This window comes from Mercenaria mercenaria, chromosome 17, assembly GCF_021730395.1.
Source record: "Mercenaria mercenaria strain notata chromosome 17, MADL_Memer_1, whole genome shotgun sequence".
In the NCBI taxonomy this organism is placed as follows: domain Eukaryota; kingdom Metazoa; phylum Mollusca; class Bivalvia; order Venerida; family Veneridae; genus Mercenaria; species Mercenaria mercenaria.
The window spans coordinates 65,808,245-65,828,801 of record NC_069377.1 but is presented as its reverse complement, the minus strand read 5'-3'; the positions used below and the strand labels follow the sequence as shown (position 1 = coordinate 65,828,801).

At 35.7% G+C, this 20,557-nt stretch overlaps 1 protein-coding gene across 1 annotated transcript in view; it reads left to right on the top strand.

The window, feature by feature from the left end:
- Positions 1 to 20,557, top strand: part of LOC123537099 (uncharacterized) — a 58,515-nt gene that overhangs the window by 29,761 nt on the left and 8,197 nt on the right. The window contains exons 25-37 of the mRNA XM_053527887.1: positions 5,701 to 5,926; positions 9,909 to 10,007; positions 10,392 to 10,565; positions 11,865 to 11,978; positions 12,771 to 12,896; positions 14,379 to 14,501; positions 14,937 to 15,059; positions 15,604 to 15,726; positions 16,310 to 16,432; positions 17,007 to 17,129; positions 18,612 to 18,725; positions 18,990 to 19,115; positions 19,356 to 20,235. Coding sequence (XP_053383862.1) covers positions 5,701 to 5,926; positions 9,909 to 10,007; positions 10,392 to 10,565; positions 11,865 to 11,978; positions 12,771 to 12,896; positions 14,379 to 14,501; positions 14,937 to 15,059; positions 15,604 to 15,726; positions 16,310 to 16,432; positions 17,007 to 17,129; positions 18,612 to 18,725; positions 18,990 to 19,115; positions 19,356 to 20,235 — 2,474 coding nt within the window. The remainder of the gene's footprint in view (positions 1 to 5,700; positions 5,927 to 9,908; positions 10,008 to 10,391; positions 10,566 to 11,864; positions 11,979 to 12,770; positions 12,897 to 14,378; positions 14,502 to 14,936; positions 15,060 to 15,603; positions 15,727 to 16,309; positions 16,433 to 17,006; positions 17,130 to 18,611; positions 18,726 to 18,989; positions 19,116 to 19,355; positions 20,236 to 20,557) is intronic.

Here is a 20,557-nt window from a genome sequence, read left to right as displayed (position 1 = left end):
TCTGCATATCGCCCTATCGTTAGAGCAGGAGCTGTAGTTCTAAAAGCATAACTTCTAATCTTCTCATTTTTAGCATGCACATGTGCACCGGCAGGCGATGGTACGATAACGCGACAGTACGATGGGGATAACGCGACAGTACAATGATGATAACGCGACAGTACGGTGTGATTAACCCGATAGAGTATCGCATTATCATCATCGTACTATCGTATTATCGCGTTTTCGTTATCGTAGTATCGCGTTATCATCATCGTGTTGTCATGTTTTCGTTATCGTAGTTCGTGAGTTTGCGTTTTCATCATCGTACTATCGAGTATCGCGTTTCAGATCAACACATTCAAAGGCGATGGCCCTAACGGAATTCCATATGCGACGGGGTGAAGTAATAGGTCGGAATTGACATATTATTTTTACAGTCCAGTCTTTGTTATAATGCTTTACGGTGAAATCAGATGGTAATAAATCGAAGAATGAAATGGAATACCGTTTTGAATAAATTTTCATTTTGGTATGAAATACACTCGCTGTGTCTAGATTATTTACGTAATACGGTATCCGCGCATTTTAAACACAAATAATGTTTCAAATTTACATTTAAATACAATACTGGCTGTTCGCTGTTTAACCCCTATTTATTTGAGAAAGAAATCATACCCAATACCTCGAAAAAGGATATATTTAGACCATGACGAGACGGGTTATTTATTCTTTTGAACTTTCTCTCCAATTTATTTCATCGAATTAAACACAACTATATTTAAACTTCCTCATTTTTGCGGTTCACGCGTCACGGAAATGTACACAGTGTATATAAGTAAATATGTTAATCCTGTGTTAATATTCTTTTAATGTTGACAAGTATTGACTATCGTTTTCAATCGATAAAAGGTGAGGTGATTTTTAAAATGTGCTGACTTCCCCAGTTTCCTAGAGAAAAAATACCCACATAAATTACGTGAACGAATTTCCCAATTTTGTATTGCAAAATTCAGGTTCGGCTGTAGATGAAAGTTCCCATATTTAATAACGCTGAACCGACCAATGCACTCGTCATACTTTAACAGGGTTTATGGATACCGCAGCCGAACGAGATCCGAACCCATCCCCTCACGGCCATTCTGACATTTTGCGCATGCACCAGTCCTTATTAAATACAATTTATTGCAGTGTGTATTAAGAACATATTCGGACCGCGCCTATATGTCTCGAACTCTTGACCTTCCTATAAGGAGGTCGAACTCTTTTGCTGCGACAATGTTTCTCTCTCTGTGTACGTTAAGATCATGGAGTAAGATTTTAATTATTAAAGTATGAATGTATCGATTGAGATTTTGCGATATAAGCTCAACGTAAATAAAAATAGATAAGAAATGAAGTACTTTATGTACTATTATATTGTTTGTCGCAACATTTAGGCGGTGACCCAAGTTGTCGGTGCACGTATCTCACAATGACGCAAATGTCAACAAATCAAACAATGCTTATCAACGCATATTTACTAATTTTGAAAATTTAGGTTTTCATGTGATTGGTGTGTATACTGAGATCACAAAGTCGCTGCTTGTCTAAAATAGGCTGAAAATGTTTGTTTCACAGTAGTATTATTATTTTTGAACGTATATATAATTAGAGCGTTCAAGGGAGTCATTATTCGTGTAATTATTGGTTTGAATCTCGACTGGTACGCAATCCCATTGGTGTCTCTGTTTTCCTGGCATACTTTCACGAGAACTTCTTCCAAGTCATCAACTGTAATTAACATAAGTTAATTGAAATGAATAGTACAACGCACGTTGTAAGCAAAAAGATTGTGGCATTTAAATTAATTAATATGAATGCCTGTCAGTATCCAAAATAAATATATGCCGCCAGTTCTTGTACGTATTCCTTTTGATATGTGTTTCTGAGAGTCGCCTATACATTTTCTTTTAGTTGTAAAATGTTTTCTGTTTATTCGTGGAAAGGGTAATTTGCTGTGCTTCCTCGTTCGCTTCGCTCTGCTTTTCTGAATAGCAATGCAATGAATGAAAAAGAACAAAATATTCACTCAGAAAGCAACATAGAATGCACATTCATAAATCGAGTTCAACAGAGTATTTTTTATATGTTAACCTAAACCTTTTTCATTTCATCAAAGGTCCTTTCTGTAAACATCCTCCTAAACTTTTGATAAAAAATCTTACTTTTCTTCGTGTATTTCAAACTATTTGAAGGCCTGTATGGGTGTCTTTTTGTTTGAAATCTCAAAATAACACACTACCAAATTCTAACATTCATCATACTTGCTGCTCAATTACCAGTTATTCAACATCAACTTTAATGCGTTGTGCATTGCTGCAAAAAAAAAAAAAAAAAAAAAAAAAAAAAAAAAAAAACAACTGCGTTTTTTGCTGAAAATTTTCATCGCATTGCCAGGGTTGCAAATGAAGAACTGCATGAAATTAAGTACATGCATATAAAATACCCTCTTCACCGTTCTTCACCATTCAGCACGCACACGTCGTTATTAACGGACATTTCATATAATAAAACCTCCGTACCGATACTAGTACATACATACGTATAAATTACTCAATTTATTTCCATGTTTATAAAGGGCCGAATGATTCACCGTATTTAGGAATAAATATGATTAAAGAAATATCAAGAAGTGTTTACCTGACAAACTTTCTACCTTACATGTTTTTGTTTATTTCATAACTAATATCTACAAGAGCTGATAAGAACAGTGTTTTATGACTGGGGATCGGATGTTTATAATAACATTGCACTGGCCTTAAAATATTTGTCAATAAACTAGGTATAAATCTATCGCATTAACGATTTAAATCGGATTCTGTCGTAAACTGAGTTGAGAGAAATTGAGAGATCTGATTGGTTTCTTAAAGCGGAAGAATTTTTTTCGTTTAAATGTTTTCAGCAAACGAAATTCTATTTAAACGAAAAGAAACTTCCGCACTGGTGCTTGTAATGGAACACTCTGTCTGTTAGAATACATAAGGATATGAAAGAACATTAAGAAATGTTGCTTTTTTAAACAATACAACATGCAGGTCGTATCTTTATTTGCACACATTTTTCTGCTAATTGGAATAGCCACATTTACGGTAAGTTAATTAGCATTCTATTTCATTTTTATTGACGGCCGTCCGACTGTAATGTATATGCATATATATTAATTTGAAAAGAAAATGTTACTTAAAACATACAAAAATATGTATGGATGCTACATGCATGTGAAAGGGCTCAATAGATATATATATATTTTTTTTTCGTTTCAGGACTGTTAAAATGTGACACTGTTTCCTTAGTTACAAGTACTTTCTCAAACCGAATTGTTTCGACTGTTTACACTGGATTAAATGGCTGTTTCTCCTTTTATTTATATCTAATGTACATATTGCGTTAAATAGTCCTATTGTATGTGGACGATGCGACTGATATGTTTCTGCATACATTTGAACAATTATGGAGACCCAGAGGTTAAGATACGAGTTAAATATACCCTCGTGCAGGTTATTTAGCATACATTACAATTGAAGACAAAATACTCTCGTTTGATATTGACCCATCCATCCAATTCGTCATTATTCTTACAAAGTTTATGTGATTGGTTTTGTTTTATATAAGTATAACAACAATGTCAAGATATTGTATGTAGTTATTTAATCTTTTTTATATTTTCTATAGAACAGAGAAACTTATCTTCGTTCGCAGTTCTGCTTAAAAACGTTGTTGTTATAATATAGTTTTATGCAAATTGACGAAATACTGTGTTTTATCAGTGAAATATAAGCCATATCAGTAACACTATGAATACTACAGTTTTTTGTTTCTTTTTATGCTTCTTTATCCATTTGCATAAAACAAAAGAAAAATTGCTTGGTTCCGTGCATAAGGAATATATTTAACCTCTAAATGAGATAATTTTCGCTCGCGCTTCTAAGCGCTAGTGAAAGTATAGAATGTGTCCCAGTTTTCGTTGAGAAATATTCCTTATTAAAGGACAACTATAACTAATATCCTCTATATATTGAAATAAATAGTGTTAAAACGAAATAAAACTAACATGACAGAAAACGACGGCAACAACAACAACAACAAATAATAATATCTACTATTAGCTGTTTTCTTTAGTGATTATTAACCTTACTTTGATGTAATAGATATCTCCTTAGGAAAATCTAAATATTTTAAGATATGTAAGGTATGTAATGTAGTTATATACTTTGATAGATGTATCATCTAAGGATAAAGTGTTTCGAAATTGGGTTTATACACAACTGAAAAATTAAATACATCAAACGTATACTTTCATATGAAATTTAACTTCATTTCCAAATTGGTTTAATGAATGAAAGAATGATGACGTCAGTTTTCTCAGTATAATGTCGATGGCACAAGAAATAAGGTAGCGGACCTGTAATTATATTCCATGTAATTTCCGATCTGTAACGTATTCCCCGTATGCAATTTAATGTATTTGTTTGTAAAGGTAAAGGTCTTGTTTATTATAGTGTCACCCCTATTGAAAGGGCCAGCCAATTTGGCTTATGAGACACCTTTATTGTGCGTACCAATTACCTCCCAACTCCTACCACTTGGCCAGGCGCCAGGCGGATAGAAGTTGGTAACCATTCATTTAACTAGCCCGCGGCTCACGAACCGGCCTTTTCGGAACGAGTCCCATTACAAACATCCCCCGGACGAACGCTCCCCATGGGGCTCGAACCTTCGACCTCCCGTCCCAAGGCGGACACCTTAACCACTGGGCCACGGTGACCGGTATGTGCTACGTTAATGGCCGGAGAATACCGGAATGGCTTACGAGAATACGTAATCACACGGAAATTGCCGATTGTCATTACGGATCCACTACATAATAACTGCATGACTTAAACGTGTCTAAACTCTGTTACAGATATCATTAAAATATTGTTTAAATCCGGTTTGTAATCATATTCATTATTTGCTGCGAGAAAGTAAATATTCAGCGACGTTTAGAGAGCTTGTTAATTAAAAGGGCGGAAACACTTCATGTCAAGTACGTGTTTGAGAGGCAATAACAAAATGCATTTAGATACTCAATTTACACATTGTTTCATGTCATCCGCAGTATTTTCCTAATTTTACTAAACTGTCAGATTAGGAATCTAGGCGAAAATGAGCCAGAGTACAGTTTTAGGTGATGATAAACGCAAATAAACGAAATAAATTTGGAAAAAGGGCTAACAAATAGGCTTCTTCAAAAACAACAGAATACAAAAAAAAACAACAAAAAACAACAAGAAATACAAGTGACCCTTATTACTTTTTAATATGTTTGAAATATACATTTTGGATTGCATTTACCGTAGAAACACCTATTTCGTTACATGTAATTGTTATCGCTTATAAATCTCCCACGTTTATGTATTCTAAAAATATTTCATCGATCCGTTTATTGAACATTGGTTTATCTATATGTTTCATGATGAATCTTTTATCCAACAAGAAACTGGAGCCAAATACATCCATCAATGCTTCCATAGAGTTTCTGTATTTGTACTGGGGACAACTTTTAAACTTGTTTCAGCGGAAAAAATCTCTTGGACTACTGATTTTATGATAGGAAACCATTTTCTGACAAGTCTCACAATAATTTCTTATACTCAGTACAAACATGGAATAATTTTAGACATTTTTCATTTATCGCAGGTTTATGGCATGGACACAAAATGTGATGTCTGTGTACTTAATCAAATTGAAAGTTGCACAGAAAACGTTGAAATAGCCTGCGAAAAAGGGTCTAAAACCAAAGTTGTGAAGGGGACCATCTGTATACACGAAGTATGTGGCGTGTTCAGGCATGCTTATTGCACAATAGGAGGTCGGTGGGTTGATCAAGATGGGAAAGAAGTGAGACGAAATGTTGACCAAGAATGTATGTATCAAATGTTCATAACTTGTGCTTTTCAGTATTCATTTTGTGAAATTAACACACGTACACTGAAAAGCAAAAATAGTTTAGCTCTATACTTTCAAACATACATTATATTACAAGGACACTTTGTTTTATACGAAGTTCTAACAAGAAGTTCAACTGTCTGGATGCATTATCAGCAAAGTTATAGTACATAATTGGCGACACTAAGTCTGATCCTAGACATGTTTGTTTGTTTGTTTTGGGTTTAACGCCGTTTTTTCAACAGTATTTCAGTTCATGAAACGGAGGCGTAAATAAACCAGATGTTCCTGGATCTGTACCAGTACAAACTGATGTCTTCGCAGTAATGCCAACTTCCGCCAGTGATCAGAGGTGGAGGATAAATGAATTTCAGACACAATGTCGTTATCAAATGTTCACGGAGTATCATTACGCCCGCCGAGATCGAACTCACGACCCAGGATCTGTTTAGACCGACGATCCTTCCTATCAGCTAAGCGGGCGGGCGATCCTAGACATGTCAATGCATACTTTGATACAAGCTCACATATTGAAAAGACTCCCATATATTGTATAAGTATGAACCTAAAAGACACAAATTAAGCTGAGAAATGCTATCAGCAGCCGGCCAATACTGTATGGCACGCACGCACTCACGCAAACACAGTATAGATTAAAATATTAAAACTTCACTCGACTATAACTTGCTTTTAAAAGATTAAATCAATTTAATTCAATTTTACTGCTCAAATGTGTGATAAATTTTACTACTGTAGATAATTCAACCGTGTCTAGCTTCCTGGTGAAAAAGGGTAATATGAAAGTTAGGCCGTGACCCGAGCATGACCTCAAATCAGCGATCTGTAATACAATGGTCTATTTCTTAAATACAAGTAGTGAAAAGGATTAACACTTAAATTGATACACAATGGGTTCTATTTATTCTGATGATCATTATTATTATCACGCATTAAGGATATTGACATACATTAATGTATTTTAAACCTTCGCCGTACAGCAACTTCAATAGTATGTATATGTTATACACTGTCTTGACATATGTTTTGGCGTGCTGCAACTTACTGCATCTGAGGCCGCAGCGAAAGGTTCTCCTTGACCGGCTTCTGAGCCGCCACGTGGTTGAAGTGCCTGAATTCTCCCTATCTTTTTAGTACTTTGTGTGTCTAGTCCACAAATACAACAGCTGTCTGCTTATTAATAAAGAATAGGCAAAATACACAACTTGTGCAATTAATTCTACTGTATCACGATAAGGAACAGTATATCATATCCATACCTGTTATAAGGTCGGTCAACTGGCCGCAATATAGTACCAAAGTAACTTATTATGTCTCCCACATGTAGTAGGGGTCTCCCACATGTGATAGGGGAGACATACTGATTAAGTTCTGTCCGACTGTCTGTCAGTTCGTCTGTCCTTCTGTCAGTCAGTCAGTCCGCCCGTCCATCTGTCTGTCACAAAGTTTGTCCACGCAACTCCTCCAACACCACCAAGACTGGATTTACACTAACTTCACAGGAGTGATCAATGCCAAGCCTAGTTGTGCATATCCTAAGCATTTCCCGGTTTGATGATTTTCAGTGGAGTTATGGCTCTTGAATCATTATCATTAAATGTTATGATGTTTGGCCACTTCTATAATATTGCTGGGCAGATTTCCACCAAAGCTCAAAGGTTGATCTGTGCCAAGTCTTATTGTGGATTTGTTGACATTTTTAGGTTCGATAAATTATCAAACTTTATGATGTTTCGTCCTCTTATGTTTTATAATCAAACCATACAGGAGTTATCAGTTATATGTTCATTGTGCATATTGCCGGTATGTTCCGGTTCAGCGATTTTCAGTGGAGTTATGGCCCTTGATTTTTTTATATTTTATCTTGTCCGGGCACAAAGAGGAATTACACCAAATCTCACAAAATGATCATTGCCAAGCCTAGTTGTGCATATCGTCGGCATGTTCCAGTTCGTTGTTGTTTTTTTTCAAGAGAGTAATGACCCTTGATTCATCAAATATTTTAGCTACTTCTCTTATATAATAGGATCGGTTTTCACCAAATCTTGCAGAGTAATCAGTGCCAAGCCTATTGACATGTTCTGCTTCAGTGATTTTCAGCGGAGTTATGGCCCTCTATTTGTCATATTTTACAGTTTCAGTACATCACTTGCTGTATACAATTAAGCTGAATTTCACAAGACCTCACGAGTGATTATAGTGTGAAGCATAGATGTGCATTTTATCGTCATTATGATCTGAATGGATGATTTTCAGCGGAACCATTACCCTTAATTTGTCACATTCTTTAATCTGTGCTACTTCTCCTATACCCACTGGTTGGAATTCTACCAACGTTCACACAAGTTACCACTGCCAAGGTTAGTTGTGTATGTCATTGGATTGTTATGGTTCAGTGATTTTTCCCTAGGCATTTTTGTAAGTGGTGGGAAACATCATGCCTTTTGTTTTGTAGTTCAAAGCACCAAAGGTCAGGCTTGTCATGACATACAGAATCGAAACCGATTTGCGAAGACTTGGGTTTAGGCCTTCAACATTCATCACATAATTTCCAGAGTTAAATGATAACCCATGCTGTTTAAAGGGTATTTAGATTGAAGGCTAATGTCATAACAGCCTCAAGACAGAAAGGTGTTTCATATAAATACCAGCAGAACGCTGAAGCTTGCAACAGTCAAGCTTCACAGAGCGAAAGGTCAAAGTCAAAGTACAATACTTGAGACAGAAAATGACATTATTCAACTACTTCAGACAGGATATCATTGATCACAAACATCTCCTGTTTAGTTTGGATCAGAAATAACACTCTATTAGCATGTATTCATGAAACCAAGTAACCATTAAGCACTAATCACCACAGTCGTATCCAATATTTTTCTTCTTAATACATTAAAAAACGAATGCTTACACTTGCTATTAAACTTAATACATTACAAAACGAAAAATGCAAACACAAAATGTAATGTAAAAAAAGAACACGGTGTAGTTTCTAACACTTCATTTTATTGCTGTTTTAATTAAACAGATGAGCAAAGATGTTTAAAGTATTTTTTAATTTCATATATAACAGTATGTTTCACTACACTGCAGTCTTCTATAACTCAATATTGACAATGCTTATATTTGTATATATACTTCGTATGACCATGTACATTGATTAGGCTACGGATACCGTAAACTTAAGAAGGAAAACTGGTCTCCTGAACTTGTTAAAAAACTAAATCAGTCGACCATTTCGCTCTAACTGATACATGCTTAATTTATAATATAAGACAAGAGAATTTAACAGTATCCCTCGAATTGTTTAAAGCAATATAAACAAGTTGACCACCTTTCTCTCATGAAGGTCATTGTTCATGTGATTCTAAAATAATAGGTTCATTAAAGTAATGTTTAACAGTGCATGCAGAAAGAAATAGTGGTTTGGAATGATGATCAAGTACCGCAACGCATCTGCGCATCCAGAATCCATGTGTCCCGTTCCCATTGTAATACTTAACGAACACAAGATCGACGACTGCAATGGAGGTGTCAGTCAATGAGTGCCATTTTTTAGATATCTATATATTTTAAACGTCTTCTATATTATTATTAACAAATAATCAACAATCTCTATATTCAATTCAGTATTTATACCAACACATACTATGCGATTGCCTGTAAAAATAAAACGTTTTGAGGAATAATGTCTCATTGTCATATGCAATAGTTAACAGTATCAGTTGATAAGTATTTTGTGCTAGTTATGACATATTCATTGATTAATATATAATAAGTTCTACAAGTAACCAATAAATATATCAACTTATTATTACGACAACGGATAAATATCAAACGTGATTTAAAAAATCTCTATTGCTAGTAGCCAATAGACTACCAAATAATGAACATATCTTTGTTAATCAGGATAATTTCAGGTGGATATGTTTTATTTCATTCAGGTAATGATGAAGAATACAAGTTCGATCCTAAAAACAAACAAGTTCGTGTAAAGAGGGGATGGTTCCGTAGAAGACGAAGATCACCACCGCCTCCTCCGCGTTAGTGAACTTATTTTTACTGTGATACATAGCTCGTTGCTTTTTAATGAAGCCAATTTCAAAGTCGAAAAGACGCTTTTTCAAAGACTTAACAATATTTTAAGTCAAATAGAATATTTTCTTTTCCCTTATTTTGTGCGACCTGCCTCACCTATGTGTGAAAAAATTAACATCGACCCGTGTGTCTTTTTGGTCTCCCAAAATATGTGCAGCCAGTTTAGAAGCTATTGAATTGAATTTTCATATCTTGCCATCTTTATTATTAGTCGGTGATATATATTATAACAAATAGAAGTTCCGCTCATCCCACTTTTTCCATAATAAAAAAACTGATTGATTTATCAAAGTATGTGATATATATATAACATTTTCTATTTTATTCAGCCAACTGTGGACAACCTGGCACTATAGCACATGCTAGTTTACACGTGACAAGTATATCACAAGGTGGCGTGGCCACATACACGTGTCACTCTGGTTACGGACATACAGCGGGCTCCTTGACACGTACCTGCCAATCAAATGCACGATGGTCTGGCAGCCCACCGACATGTTCATGTAAGCCGCTTCAAAGTACATGTTTGCTCTGTTAAAGATAGAACGGAAAAGGGAATCTATAATAAATTATCATTTAAATATCGGAGGAAGGCACGCGATGTATTATCCATTGAGCATAGACTCCGGAATGCACGGGTAGTTGGATAGTGTCCCCGCCCTTAGCCTTGACAGATTTAAAGGGACTTTAGAATAAAAACGGCCTTAAATAATTCAATATAACATTTTTGCTGGGACTGTTCGATACTAAGCAAGACATTAATGAAATAGATAAAGTTAACATTCACTATATATTTTGTAAACATGACCGATTAGATGAAAACAGTTGAATAAAATTTAATCTTAAACATAAACAAGTACATTCCTACGGTGGTCCTCGTTTTCGAGAACCGCCACAATAACAAACTTTGATCACGTTCTGCTAAACATAGCGGACTGGATGAACCAGTTTTGTGACCTAGACCATAATATAATTGACGGTATCAGGATGCATCAGAAGGATGTTTGTGACTGTATCTTCTTAACTTTCAATATAGTTTACGGATATGCATTAATTTCAGGATTTATCTTATTGTACATCGGTTTTTGTTTTTTCCGGTATTTATAATGCGTAAATACCAGTTTTAATCTCAAAGTATCTCTTTAAAGGTAATTTAATTGTCCGAAATTCGACCTTTAACAGAGGTCGTTTCAGACCTTCAAGATACTAGTATAAATATTAATACACTTAAGATATTCTTACCCTATTGTTATATGAATAATAACAACAACTCGTTGCAAACTGATCAAGGACCAAATGAGAAAAAAACGTGCCTTTATTTCCCGAAAGTTATTTTTGGCGCACTACAGATGCGTTGATTCTTCCTAAAGAGACAGTCTATGTACACAAAACAAAGGTGCTATGACTGTAAATATCAAGTCCAGATTTACCAGAAATAGAAATTTGTTTTACTATAACAAACTATGGGGTGACATTAGGGAAAACATTCCGACTGGTCTAATACTTTAGATATACGGGACGTAACTCTGCAATACATTTTGAATCTGGCTGTGTACTTTAAGAATACAATTTGCCTGTCGTTGCAGACGATCTGCATTGCTATATGAAACTCTTCAGTACCTTTATATTGCTTTTATTGCTTTTATAAGTCTCTAGTATATTTACATTATTCTGTAAAGCTCCCCATTACATTACATTTATTTCAATGTTCCCCATTATATAATCATTGCTTTATAAAGCTATCAAGCACATATACATTGCTTTACAAAGCTCTCCAACACATTGCCTTTTTTACATTTCAGATATGAATTCTTGCAGCAGCAGTCCATGCAAGAATGGAGGCACGTGCAGAAATATTCCTAACTCTTATACATGCAGTTGCCCGAGCATTTGGAAAGGCTCGCGATGTGAAATCGGTAAAATATGGTTGAAACTTTTCAGAAGTACTGTAGTAGGAAGATAATGGACAAAACCCATGTAGCAAAGTTGAAGCGCAGTGTTATATAATAGCAGTATAATCATGTATCACATTCTAATTTTAATGATACTACGTTTGTTTATTGTTAGTGTATGTAAGCAGTGAAATGATAAATGCGCCCTATATTTTATCCTCGTGTCTGTAGCAAGATTGATCCGAACGGCCGCCTATATTTTAATCACTGATGAAAATAAACGCAATCTTTCCCTTTGCAATTATTGGTATTCGCCCAAAAGTGCATAATTGCCCGCAGGAACACGGTAGTGGGGTGGGGCGGGGGTTAAAGAGTAAGGTTTCGCACCAGTATATTAGTTAAAACCGTGCAGTAGTGTGTTCGTTCCAAGACGGTGACCTGCTGTGTTCCTGCTTTTGTGTTTGTTACTGCTACACTACTAGTATTATTTTTTGCATTCGTTTGTGTTATTGTGTATATGTGCTAAGCTATTGTGTATGTGTATTCATTTACACATATCCTTATTTCAATGTGGGGTGTTTTATGGGTGTCTGCGTTCATTGAATGTCACTTTTGTGCTTGTTTTTCAGACATACATGGCACGGAAAAAGTGCCTTTTATGAGCATAGCACAGCATCGTCCATATATATACGTATCTATACTCAATTTAACTGCAGTCATACATGAATTATCCAATAAGTCATAATGTTGTGTAATACTATGGTATTGCAATATCGATTTAATACTTTAAAGCAAAGATGCGATGTTTCTTTCCAGATACCGACGAATGTGCCTCAACATCGCTGAACAAATGTAATCAAAAATGTAGCAACACCTATGGTTCTTTCACGTGCTCATGTAATACCGGATATCGTCTGCTTCCTGACAGGCATACATGCACAGGTATTTAAAAGAAAACCCTGATTCAAACAAGAACGAACTCTAGTTCAGTGGCCAGACGCCGAATTTGGAAATCAGGGGTCACGAGTTTGATCATACGCTATTTTAACTAAAGTTACTAAGCTTCTTTCCGATAAGTTCCATACATGGATGCTCTACGCAAGGCCTGAGAAAGAATGAAAAAGATTTTGAAATTGGAACATATGTTGTACCTAGCACCGCTCTTCCTATTTACGCACGCTCTCACGCAAGTACGCTTTCGTATATTTGACCACATTTCATACTTTGCACCCCTGTCTGTACATTGCAAGGATTCCACCACATGGTTTTCATTGTATTAATAACTGAGCTAATCCAGATATTTTAAAGGTATACTAGACTCACATTTCATATTTTGAATAGCTAAACACAGCTTAAATCTGCACTACCACTAAAATATGTGGAAGCTTTTAAGCAAACAACTGTTACTGCATGACATTTGGGAAGGTAGCTAATTGATATATTTAGTAAAGTAAAATACATTTGATGACGATTTTCTACATTTGAAGTGCATATCTAAAAATAATGTATTCTAGTGAAAGCCTTTGAATACGGGGAGAAATCTTACTTTTGATATTTTTGAAACTGACATGGTTATAGATTACACTTTTCAATACAGAACTTTAATAGTTATTTTTAGAACTATTTTAGCACGAACCTTTTGCCTCCCATTTAAGTCAGATGTAGATTTTCCCATATGAACCTTTCAAATACACCAAAATATGAAATCACACTTAAACATGAGATCAAATGACATGAGATGTCTGTTCAACCGTCATGCTTACAGACACTTGTAAAATATTTCAAAGTTTGCAGAAAATAATGTTTTGCTTATTTTTGACATTTCTTATACTTCTAAGCCAATCAGCTGTTGTCTCATAGAATCTAACTGTTTTTTATACACCACAAATTTAGGTACATTGTAGTGAAAGCGTGATAATCCATTATCACAGAAGTGTCCTAAAATACATTCACACATCGTTATAAAGACGCGTTAAAGTACACAGTTTCCAATTACTCTTAATATTCTTTTATTTTTTTTATGGGTTTAACGTCACACCGGCACAATTATAGGGGACTTTCCAGCTTTTGATGGTGAAAGAAAACCTCAGATACCCCTCCGTGCATCATTTCATCACGGGCTTGTACCTTGGTAGAACCACCGACCTTCCGTAAGGCAGCAAGATGGCTTCCTCACATGAAGAATTCAACGCCCCGGGCGAGGCTCGAACCAACATTGGTGAGGGACAAGTGATTCGAAGTCATTGACCTTAACCACTTGCCCACGGAGGCCCCTATTGACTTATGTAGGTAATGAAATAGTAATACGGTAGGAAAATAAAAACTAAAACAAAAACAAAAACACCCCGTAGACATTGAATACATATGTATTGATGAACTTCTGTAATCACATCGCTTTAAATGTTTAAAATAATTATATTCCAGATATCGACGAGTGTGCTGAGAAAACTTCCGGATGTGCTCACACATGCGCAAATACAGCTGGTTCCTTTACATGTTCCTGTAGAGAGGGTTTCGAATTATCATCAGATGGAAAATCTTGTCAAGGTTTGCTTTCACTTACATCTAACATCTTTTGCTAAGACCAATAATACTTTTTAAGAAACAGAAATAATCCACTTAAATTCATACACGAGGAATATGTGCAGAAGAAGAGCCGTTGTAAGTTGTAACATTGTACTGCGCATATCAAACGGAATTCTAATATCGAACTTTAGAAACTGCATTATTTTTATGCTTATACAATTAACATCTATTAATGCATCTGTATGAAACATTTACATAATTGTTACATAATTAAGTCACAAAACTGATGCTGTTTAACAGTATACATTATGTGCTATATTTTGACCATCTGTATAGCTAACAGTAGAATAGAAATTCCGAACAGAATAAAGTACCACATGTTGTACAACGGTAGATTAGAGAATTGTATAGCTTTTGCAGTCCAAGATATCTGTAAATCATAATTTACATTTTCAGACATTGACGAATGTGCACGAGGAACTTCCGGTTGTGAACAAAACTGTACCAATACGGTTGGTTCTTTTACTTGCTCTTGTAAAACTGGATACAAGCTCGCAATCAACGGGAAGTCTTGCGCAGGTAACTGGCGAGAAGTTTTATTTATTCTTAAAATTCATGACTGCTATAGATTAAAACAATGATTAGTACCTAAACGAATAAGCATGGAAAAATACTTCTCTTTATGCATAGAAAATGTGCTCATTGACACTTACATTAATAAACAGTTGAACCCGAACTACGCAGCTAGTGAGTCACCACTTTTGATTCACATTTCTGTTACGAATACCTGTTGCATGTAGTGAAGTATTTACAAAATGCCTACAGAAGACAGAGTATAAATGAATGCGCTCGAAGAATTCCGGGGTCCGGTAACAAATAGTGTAAAATGATTTTTGTTTAACCCTTATACTAAACACGACTGATTCTGCCTTTGCGACCAGTGTAGATCATGATCAGCCTGCACATCCGTGCCATGATCTGCACTGTTCGCCATTCAGTCAGTATTTTTTGGTAAGCACCCCTTTTAACAGTTAATGGACTGTCCAAATTGAAAGATGGACAAGTTCATTATAGAAATTTAGCAGGGTAAGTGTTAATCTAAACCATATTTTAACTAAACCAGACGTAGACGAGTGTACAGACGGAACTGCACCATGTGATGTGTATTGTACAAACACTAAAGGATCATATCACTGCTCATGTGAGAAGGGATATGTGCTCAATGCAGATGGCAAAACATGTGAAGGTAAACAGATAACTCTCCCTTTTAGTATACGTACAGTGCAAAGTAGCAAAGTAAAGTGATCACCTATCATTGTTCATGTATTTAGAAAAGCAGTCGGCAATACAATTTATAAAAAACATCATCTGCAAGCATAGAATACAACAGAGCAAAGTAATAGTAGACTCGACTTTAGTAGTTATAAGATTCTATCACGGTTTTTTGGCGTAGATTGGAATATTCGGCTCGACTTGAGGGCTGTTTCAATGGTAACGAGCCTCTGTCAAATCTGCTGCATAAAAGTAGTTCCTAATACGTCATTTACAGCACGACCAGGGTGTAAGATGGATGAAGTTTATCAGCACCGGTGGGAGCACCGGAAACACCCGTCCGGTATGCAAGAAAATGAAATGTAAAACACAGCTTCAACCATACAATTAAGAAAGAGTGTGTGTATTTAGAACGAGTTACAGTATACATCCCGTCATTGCTTCGTAAAAGTATTAGGAAAGCCTAATTTTATGTTTATTTATTTTATATTCGATATGTATTTAGCCGATTAAATATTTTGTAAATAACTGAATGAATTATATTATATTATCTAAAGACCAGGATGAGTGTGCTACAGGAAATGGGTCATGTGATCAAGTGTGTCTTAATCAACCGGGTTCATTTACTTGTGAATGCCATACAGGGTATATTCTTTCAACAGACGGACGCGCATGCGCAGGTATCATTAAAATATTTTTTTTCAAACTGAACGAGTTTAATAGTTGAATCATAAATGGTTATTGAGGAATCACTCCATGTTATCAAACTAACTAGAAACTATAAAAGAAATTTGCTATACCTTTTTTCAAGTATGTTGATAGAATTGGTCAATATTTCTACTCCAACAGCATTACCAATTGGTGATATTTTACATTACAAGCATGTTGACAGGGTATATTTTCATAATTTCAATTTTCAAAATATTCTCCTTAAAATGGGTATAAGCGCATTGAACTGTATACATTTGAATCGGGTAACTTCTTAAAATATTACGGGTTATTGTAGGAAAACTTAACTAATGTGTTGAGATACCCTTAGCCTGCTGGTGGCAAGTGATTCGGCCTTTGCGACCAGTGGCTGATCATGGTCTGCACTGTTCGCCATTCAGTCAGTATCTCTTTTTGGTAAGCATCCCTTTTAGCAATTGAAAGATGGACAAATTCATTATAGAAATTAAGCAGGGATAATGATAGGGTTAAAGATACATTTTTTGTAATATCATAAACATATTATTATATGCAAATCTATTTCAGACATAGATGAATGTACAAAAGATGTGGATGGATGTTCCCATAATTGTACGAATACAGAGGGATCTTTCAAGTGTAGTTGCCTAAGTGGGTATGAGTTACAGCCCGATCAGAAAACATGTACAGGTACAAAAACTAATTCCTATCAGTTGAGCGTTTTCAGAATTACCTTCAATAAATTCAGATCATTCTTCCATAAACTTGGTATAAAATCTCAGGAACAATCATAACCTAATTAAACTTACTTTAAGGTGGCGGACCCATAATCGGTAATTTCTGTTTGATTATTTAATCTCCGTAAGCGATTTCAGCATTTCCCGGCAAAGTGTTTGTTTGAGGTTTAGTAACAGCAGAAGATTATCGAAGTAGAACTTCGGAGATTATATAATCACACGGAAATTGCCTATTGTCATAACGGGTCTACAACCTTAATATAGAGACATTCAAACGATATTTTTGTCATTTGCCGAATATCTCTGATTTACCGGATGATGATAAACAGCACACGCTTTATACTTTGCGAATATGCTGAGACTTCGAACAGTTGAAGGACTGATCGATCTGATAGCTTTCATTGCACCACCTTTGGTTTGGCAATATACAACATTTATGTGTTTAATACTATGTACATGTTGTTGTTGTTTTGTCATAATTTAACAGAGTTTACTCCAACGATATAATGCATGGTACGATGTGGCTGTGTAGGTTGTTGCTTGGTACAGTATTGCAGGATACGTTGTTGCTGGGAATGCAGTTGCTTGGTATGTTGTTGTTAGGTACGTTGTTACGGGATATGTTATTAAGTGGTACGATGTTGTTGGGTACGTTGTTATTTAGCACGTTGTTAGAGGATATGTTATTACGTGGTACGATGTTGTTGGGTACGTTGTTATTGGGTACGTTGTTATTTGGTACGTTGTTACGGGATATGTTATTGCGTGGTACGATGTTGTTGGGTACGTTGTTATTTGATACGTTGTTACGGGATATGTTATTGCGTGGTACGATGTTGTTGGGTACATTGTTACGGGATATGTTATTACGTGGTTCGATGTTGTTTGGTATGTTTTTGCTTGGTACGATGTTGCTGTATACGTTGTTGCTTGGTACGATGTAACTTGGTAAGGTGTTGCTAGGTACGTTGCTGTTTGATACGATGTTGCATGGCAAGGTGTTGCTAGGTACGTTGCAGTTTGATACGATGTTACGTGGTAGGATGTTGCTTGGTACGATGTTGCTTGGTATGTTGCTGTTTGATACGATGTTACTTGGTACGATGTTGCTTGGTAAGTTGTTGCTTGGTACGTTGCTGTTTGTTACGATGTTGCTGTTTGATACGATGTTACTTGGTACGATGTTGCCTGGTAAGTTGTTGCTTGGTACGTTGCTGTTTGATACGATGTTGCTTGGTAAGTTGTTGCTTGGTATGTTGCTGTTTAATACGATGTTGCTTGGCAAGCTGTTGCTTGGTGCGATGTGACTTGGTATGTTAAGTGTCTTGTATCATGATTTGAAAGCTGTTTCTGCACAATAACATTCCAAACTCAATGTCTAATGTAAAAGATTCTTTAAGGTAAGTAGAATCTTCTGATTTTATATGTTTTTCAGATATTGATGACTGTAAAGGAATTATATGTCAACATGGCGGCACATGTCGGGACGGTTTGAATTTCTACTCTTGCACATGTGCAGAAGGATACACATCAACCCATTGTGAAAAAGGTAAGCCGTTAATTTACGAAATCATAGGCTGTTTGATACTTATACTTTACATGAAAATTCTTCTTGTTAATATGTTTTTTTCACTTGTAAAATATATTTTGAATTTAAAAAATGTTGCGTGTATAGATCACGGTCAAACGCAGATCTCTGTTTTGCTCTCTTATTCATCGTGTATTAAAGTTTTGCCTTACCGGAAGTAAATATGTTTGGTAGATTGATTTCGAGTGGCCAATAGATAAGTTCATACTTTTGGTGCTTTAACAGATGTAAATGAGTGTTCCATTCATAACGGGGGATGTCAGGATGCGTGTATAAACACAGACGGCTCATACTACTGTGGATGTTATGATGGTCGGCAGTTGAAGCCTGATGGCCGCTCGTGTTCCGGAGGTAAACAGTTATCATTGGTCATTTTTTGGCATACGTTACGACAGGGCAGAAATGATAAAGAAGTTTTAAAGACAGATGTTAAGCAGTACTATTATTAAAAGAGTGAGGATGATTGATGCCTGTTCTGTGGGATATGAAAATTCCTAAGTAAATCCGTTGATTTATATGTGAGTAAATCTTGAGCCCACAAATTTCATTATTCTGTTTGATGTTTTTCAGTTTAATGTTTATGGTTTGCAGGTGATCGTGACACAGTATTTGAACGATTTGAAATTGCTGATGGAAAATTACCAAAGGCTTGTTTTGTGCTGCCATTGGCACATTGTACAGATGGCAAGGGCCTTGGCACCCAGCTCACCTCTACATCAGAATGGTACAGTCTTACAGCAGATTCTGCAACGTCCTTCACCTTGAGAATAGCCTTTATCAAGGTCAATGACTTGTCGTTACCAGTATCAGTTGAAGGCCTTGAAGTTACAGTTTCCTCGGGCGAATTTCAGCTCAGTTATGGTACCAAATACAACTCCAGTGAAGGAACCATTATTAAAAATGACGAAACACCAGAAAATTGCAAATCATTTGAATTAGTTGAATCAGATATATTTGAATTTATATCGGCTGGTTCCTTTTTGAAAACGTATTTGCTGAACTTGTTCCCGGCTTTACCAAACTGGATCAAATTTGAAAAGACGCGCGAGTCAGTTTTAGCAATCCAAGATCTGAGGAGTGATTTAGTTTATGGAAGACACATGGAACAAACAACCTGGTGTGAGGGGGCACCTGTACTTGAAGATCATCTTTATAGCGTATTCAGATTTGGTTCAACATTTTCTCTAGAAGTTATGGGAGACAAAATAAAAGTTCCAAATCCTCTAGCGGGTCATAAATTTTGCTTCATTATTGACCTATGCCACAGCAACGGTGGAAGTATATTTTTCATGGTACCAGAAGAATCGAGAAATCTCCTGGAGAGCATTAATATGTTCAAACTGCTTAAACAGGAAGATAAATTGACCATTCATCCAAGAGGCATTGGTTTTTCTATAGTGAATGGGATTAATGTTAACCACGATACAACAGAGCTTCAGTTATGGAATGGAGACGCCATGTTTCAGTACCCGTAAGTTTTAATATCTTTGTTGTCTAAACTATCGGTTCACAGAATTGGAAAGAAAATTTTGAATATTTTTAAATATAGATTTGTCAATATACAAAAATGCAAACACTGTCAATATGTCTTAACCAAATATGCTAACACCCTGTCAGTACATGTAACCCCAATATATTAACACCCGTCAATAAATCTGAACCATATATACTCGCATCCTTTCAGTATAATTGAACCACATTATACTATCACCCTATCAATGTATCTGAACAAGATATACGAACACCCTTTCATTATATCTAAACTTAATATACTCACATCTTGTCAATAGCAG